Source organism: Aphelocoma coerulescens, chromosome 20, assembly GCF_041296385.1.
Source record: "Aphelocoma coerulescens isolate FSJ_1873_10779 chromosome 20, UR_Acoe_1.0, whole genome shotgun sequence".
Classification (NCBI taxonomy): domain Eukaryota; kingdom Metazoa; phylum Chordata; class Aves; order Passeriformes; family Corvidae; genus Aphelocoma; species Aphelocoma coerulescens.
In genome coordinates, this window is record NC_091033.1 from 1,459,681 (window position 1) to 1,465,705 (window position 6,025).

At 64.4% G+C, this 6,025-nt stretch overlaps 1 protein-coding gene across 1 annotated transcript; it reads right to left on the reverse strand.

Moving 5' to 3' along the window:
* Window positions 1-3,894, reverse strand: TLDC2 (TBC/LysM-associated domain containing 2). Its single transcript, XM_069034458.1, is given in 7 exon segments — window positions 1-659; window positions 1,227-1,300; window positions 1,873-1,968; window positions 2,115-2,267; window positions 2,725-2,880; window positions 3,662-3,742; window positions 3,744-3,894. Coding segments are annotated over 7 exon segments (732 nt in total). The 5' UTR covers window positions 3,780-3,894; the 3' UTR covers window positions 1-523.
* Between the last annotated feature and the right edge of the window lie 2,131 nt (window positions 3,895-6,025).

Consider the following 6,025-nt stretch of genomic DNA (forward strand, 5'->3'; position numbering starts at 1 on the left):
TTCCAGGGCAAGGATGAGGCCAGGAGCCCGTTTATTGAGGAGTGGTGACTGTGCTGTCTCCAGCGCTGCCAGAGCTGGGCCCGGGGGCAGAGGCTGCCTGGGCTTGCTCAGTCCGACCAGCGTCACTGCTCTTGGAGCTTCCTTCTCCATGTGGGGTCCTGCTGTGTCTGGTTCTGCCGCCTGCCTTCCTCCTGGGGCAGCAAGGTGGGTTGGGGCTGGGCTTGGGGTTACGGTTAGAGCTAGGTTTAGGGTTAGGATTGCTTTGCCACTGTGGGCCCATGCAAACACTCCCGTGGCTCCCCAGCCACGTGGCAGCAGCACTGCAGACCCCACTGCTGTTTTCCCCAATCACGCTGTTCTTTCCTCGTGAAATGGGGATATTATTGGGAACGGGTGAAAGGAGGAGAGGGTAAGGCTGGTACCATCCTGCAGGCTCTGCGGGTGCTGTCAGGGAACAGCTGGGCACGAGACATCAGTCCAAAGCATCCCCTCTCTACCACCTTTTTCCTTGGGTGTCTTTGGGTCAGGCCAGACCCCACAATTCCAGATCCTGGATACAGAACTCCTCCCGATGTGAGAGGGTCTCGTTGTCGAATGTCTCGCAGGGTTGGCTGCCCCCGTGGTGCAGGTCCCCGTCCAGCCACAGCCCAAACCTACCGCTGGGAACGTGCCGACAGCACGGTCAGCTGGGACCTGCCTCCTTCATGGCTGGAGACCTCCCCTGCCACCTCCTGGGCGACCAGCCACCTCCCGTCTTCACTTTCTGTCCCCCAAAATGGGCATGAGACAGGACAAGCAGCTGGCCCAGGTCTGCCCACCGTGCCTACAGGCAGGGAGCGGGCAGGGAGCGGGGCAGGGAGCGGGCAGAGAGCAGGACAGGGAGTGGGCAGAGAGCAGGGCAGGGAGCGGGACAGGGAGCGGGCAGAGAGCGGGGCAGGGAGCGGGCAGGGAGCAGGACAGGGAGCGGACAGGGAGCGAGCAGGGAGCGGGGCAGGGAGCGGGAGCAGGGAGCGGGGGCAGGGAGCGGCAGCCCTGCTAGCAGGCAGTAGGGTTAAGGAATGAAAGGGCCAGTGCCGCTGGACAACCGGTGCCGGTGTTTTGGGGTTCAGACCATCACCACGTGCCTGGACCCAGCTCCACGGGGCAGCCTGGGTTCCCGTGATGGCTCTGATGGCCATCGGGGCTGGTGGCCCTCTGAGCGGCTGAAGTTGCCGGCGCAGTCCTACCTGCCCCCACCGACCATCAGCAGATTCACATCTCCTTTCACGAAGAGGTCGTTCTTGCCCGTCCACCTGAACACCTGCGTGGGGACAGCACTCAGTCGGGACCGTGAGCTGGGGCACAGCGTCCCCATCCCCATTCCTGTCCCTGTCCTGCGAGGGCCAGCTGGGGGCTGCTGAGCCAAGCTGGCTCTGCTCGGGCACCTCCGTGTTCCACGTCTCCAGAAGACCTGGCCGAGTCCGTGGTTCTGATCCATCCCTGCCAACAGCCCTGTGGACCCTGCCAGGGGAAAGCTGCCACCACGTGCTGCCAGAGAAGTGGCTGCCTCCACGCTCCGCCAGCCCAGCGCTGGGCTGCGACCGCCCTGCCATGTGGAGGGAACCCGGGGACACCCAGACTGGCAGGGTCCCCCTCCCGGAGCCTCCCTCCCCGCACGCTGCCTGGGATTTGCCTTCCCCCCCGGCCCTGGACAAACCTGGGGGGCTGCTGCCAACAGGGTCCTCCGGCTGCTGTCCCCACGTCCGGCCAAGAGCAGCCCCGTCACCCCAGACCCCCCCAGCATCACGGGGACCCCCAGGCGTGGCCGGGTACTCGGGACATGGCCAGCCCCCACCCCGGGGTGCCCCACGGCTGGCAGTCTGCAGCCCCCACCTTCAGTTCGGGGCAGAAGGAGAAGAGGAAGGTCTCCCCCGTGCCGTAGAAGCCGCTGCTGCTGCGAATGGCGCTGGCGGAGAAGGCACCGAAGGCCTGGGGAGGCAGAAGGGGGAGACTCACGGCGCTATGTTCGGGGGGGCTCCCAGCGCCAGGACGTGTCCCCTCCTGCCGGCGGAGCGAGGAGGTGCCCAGGCCCCGTGAGACACCGGGCAGCCGGGCCGGGGAGGGCACGGCCGTACCTGCGCCTCCGTGTCCCTGATGAGCAGCAGGGCCGGGGAATCCGGCCGGGCCCCGCTCCGGTAGAGCGTCCGCAGGCTGAAGCCGTCCCGCCCGGTGGAGTAGAGCAGGTGCCAGGGCTGCTGCGTCAGCCGGGGGGGCAGCTGGGGGCCCAGCTGGGGCACAGTGGCTTCAGTCGGTGCTGACCGGCTGAGCATCCTCCCCTGCCCCTCAGCACAAACCTGAGAGATCTCATCCAGACTCCTCCCGAGAGGTGGTCCCACACATCATTCCTCCAAGCATGCTCCCAAGAGACCCACCTGAGCATCCTTCCGAGAGGTGGTCCCAAGCACCCTCCCCCTCAACATGCTCCCGAAGGGGTCTCCTCCAGCCCCCGCCCCTCCCAGCAGCGTCCTCGGATACTTCCCTCAAGCGTCCTCACCCTGCAAACCCTTCTGAGATGGCTCCCCAAGCATCCTTCCCCCCAAAGGGTGCTGCTGAGGTGACTGTCCCCAGGCACAGGGGGATGTCACCCATTTGGCCTCACACTGGACCAGTTCCTGGTAGGACGGTGGTCATGGCTGTGGGTATGGGGCAGATGAGCAGGAGGGTGCAGGCCGGAGGGTGCCTCACCTCGTCGATCTCCCTGTCCCGCAGGATGCTGCTGGGTGTGCTCAGCACCAGCCTGCAGGGCTCCTCCTCGGCTGCTGCTGGGGCTCCCTCCCAGCCCCGCTGCCCCTCTCCAGCTGGGTCCTCGCATCCCACGGGCAGGTCTTCGTCCTGGTCGGGCTGCGGGCAGCGGCAGGTGAGCATCCCTGCGGGCCAGAGGGAGCAGCAGCTCCCGAACCCCAGCGTGGGGCGTCTCCCATCCTCTGTCCAGGGGTTGGGAGAAGGGGCCCGAAGTCCGCGGGAACGGGCGCGAGGCTGAGCCTACAGCCCAGCTCCTGAGCACAGCCCAGGCGCCGTGCCATGCCGTGCCATGCCCTGGCACCCCGCCAGGCCGTGCCACCGCTGCACACGGAACTTCAAGGATGTATGGCCACCCGACGGGGAGGAAGGGGTGGAGGAGGAGGAGGAAGAGAAGGCAGGGAAGGCTTCTACAACTGCGGCCCCGGAAGAAGGGGTGAAGCCTTGCGCTCTCCCTCTTTGCCCACGGCCAGGCTGACGAAGCGTGGAAGGGGTCAGGGAGGTGCCGCGGTCCTGGTGGCCGCTGGTGACAAGTGTCTCAGCCAGCCACGTGCTCAGGATGGCTGTGGGTGCAGCCCCTGCCCAAGGGCGGGTGGGCAGCAATTCCCGGCCCACCACCCTGAGGGGGCAAGAGGGATGAGCGAGTGCAGCCCCGGATGGCAGGAGATCCGCTCCGGGGTGCCTGGATCCTCGGGAGGCAGCGGGCTGCAGGGGCAGGTCCCACGCGTGCCCGTCGCCCTCCGCACCTCCCCAGCACCTCACCCTCCCCAGGTCAGCCCCCCTCTGTCTGTCCAGCCCCGTGTCCAGCCAAGCTGGTGCCTCCCAGCGCTGCCCCAGAGCTCATTCCCCGCTGCCATGTGGGACCCTGCCACCCCGGACCTACCAGGAGCTGGTAGCGGGCTCGGAGCCCCCTCATTGCAGGTGCTGGGACCGCGCCGCCGGCGAGCCCTGGCCACCGCCCCGGGGTTAATGTTCAGCCGCGCCGGCCCCTCCCTGGCCATCGGTGCGTGACAGGGTGGGTGTGGATACCAGCAGCCTGTCCCGGCTCGTGGGGGTCCAGGACGTGCCCCCCCTGTGCTGGGATGCGTGGACAGGCATCCCCCTCCAGCCAAGTGATTGGTGGCCGATGGCTGTCACCTCTTCTGCTCCCCGGCTATCGCCTGGAACCAAGCGGAGAGCCCCGAGGCCACGAGGTGCCCTTGTTTTGGCATCACCAGGGCAGGTCGTGCCGAGTTGCTCTTTGCAACACAACTGTTGCAATGGTTGTAGCAACTGCCAACACCTCTGTGGTGGGGTGACCCTGGCTGGACACCAGGCACCCACCAAAGCCTCTCTCACTGCCCTCCACAGCTGGGCAGGGCAGAGAAAATACAGCAAAATGTTCATGAGCTGCGATGAGGACCAGGTGAGATCCCTCATCAAATACTGTCAGGGCAAAACAGACTCGAATTAGAGATATTAACTGAATTTATTGCTAACAAAATCAGAGCAGGATAATGACAAGTAAAATAAGACCTTAAAAACACCTTCCCCACACCTCCGTCTTTCCCAGCCCTGCCGCCTCCCTCCAGCAGTGCAGGGTGATGTGGAATGGGGGTTATCACCTGTCGTTTCTGCTGCTGCTCAGGGAGAAGAGTTGGAGTCCTCCCCCTGCTCTGGCTTGGGCTCCTCCAGGACTGCAGGTGGATCTCTGCACCCCCATGCCCTCCATGGGCTGCAGGGCCACAGCTGCCTCCCCATGGGCTTCCCCACAGAATCCCAAGGGAATCTCAGCTCCAGCTCCTGGAGCAGCTCCAGCCCCTCCTCCTGCCCTGCCCTGGGTGTGTGCAGGACTGTTCCTCTCGCCTACTCTCACTCTGCTCTTCTCTGAGTGCAATTACATCTGCACAGTAACTTTTCTCTTTCGTTCTGCTTAAATCCCCCATCCCCGAGGCATCACCACCATCTGTGCTGGGCTGGGCCTTGGCCAGCTGTGGGTCCATCCTGGAGCTCTCTGGAGTTGGTTTTGCCCGACACAGGGGAAGCTTCCAGCAGCTTCTCACAGAAGCTGCCCCTGTAGCCACCCCACTACCAAAACCTGGCCACACAAACCCAGTACAGGAGGCCCTGGTGGCACTTCCCTCGCTCCCAGAGAGCCAATTTGGGACTGGCAGCTGAGGGAGGGAATCCCTGGCTGAGGAGCCCACCAGCCTCAGGTGCCTCTGGAGAAGTCCCTGCAGATCAGGGAAGAGGGGCAGTGCCCAGTGTGGCTCCTTCTCACTGATGTCACCCCCAAACCACCCAGCCTGTGGGTCCAAGTGCAACAATGCTCCCTTTATGCCAGCCCAGGACTTCCTGCGCGCCTTGCGTGGCGGCACGATGGCCTTGATGCCTAGCCCAGGCCCTGGGCCCACTGCAGGCATTTTTGGGCTGTTCCTCATCTCCATAGCAGGGCCCACTGCAGCCCTGTCAGTCCTGGTGGGTGTCAGCTCTGTTGTGCCCACCAGCCTTTGATGGCAGTCGGAGTTTGGGGGTTCCTGGTGCCTGGCACAGGTGGCATTTGGTCACTGGCAACACTTGGTGGGGACCAGGTGGTTCTGGTGGCCCCAAAAACTTCCTCTGGGACCCAGGTCAGTCCCAGCCTGAGCTGCCTTAGCATGGCAAGCCCTGCCCCTGCCCTGTCCATACCCCGACCCTGATTCTGTCTGTGTCCTTGACACTGGGCCTGCCTCTGCCCTGCCCCTTTATCCCTTCATTCTCCCTGCCCTTGCCCCTGGCCCTCTACTGGCCCTGTCCCTGCTCATGCCTCTGCCCTTGCTCCTCCCCTGCCCCAGTGCTCACCCCACTACCTTCCTGAGGACTGCTTGAGTCCAAATTTGGGACTCACTCCTTCAGGAGACCCAGGCAGACCCAGCCCAGGGGGCTGGGAGTGGGCATAGCTCCAGGAACAAACCCAGCGGTTGCAGAGGACAGGGACAGCAGCCCTCAGCTCAGTCCCGCCACCCCCCATCGCCATCCCCCTCCTCACGGTGAATTATTGTTGGCTTTGTGGAAAGAGGGGCTGTAAAATGAGCAGCCCCCATAGCCCCTCTCAGTTAGTCACCCTCTCACCTTCTTACACCGCTGCCTGGTTACCTGCACAGACCCGGCCTCCCCTAAAGCCGGGCTGTTTCAGCCTGCCCCAAACCCTGGTTTCCTTTTTGGTCCTTGTTTCTGCCCCCAACCCGTGTTTGCTTTCAAGTCCCCTCCTACCCCCTCCCTGTGACTC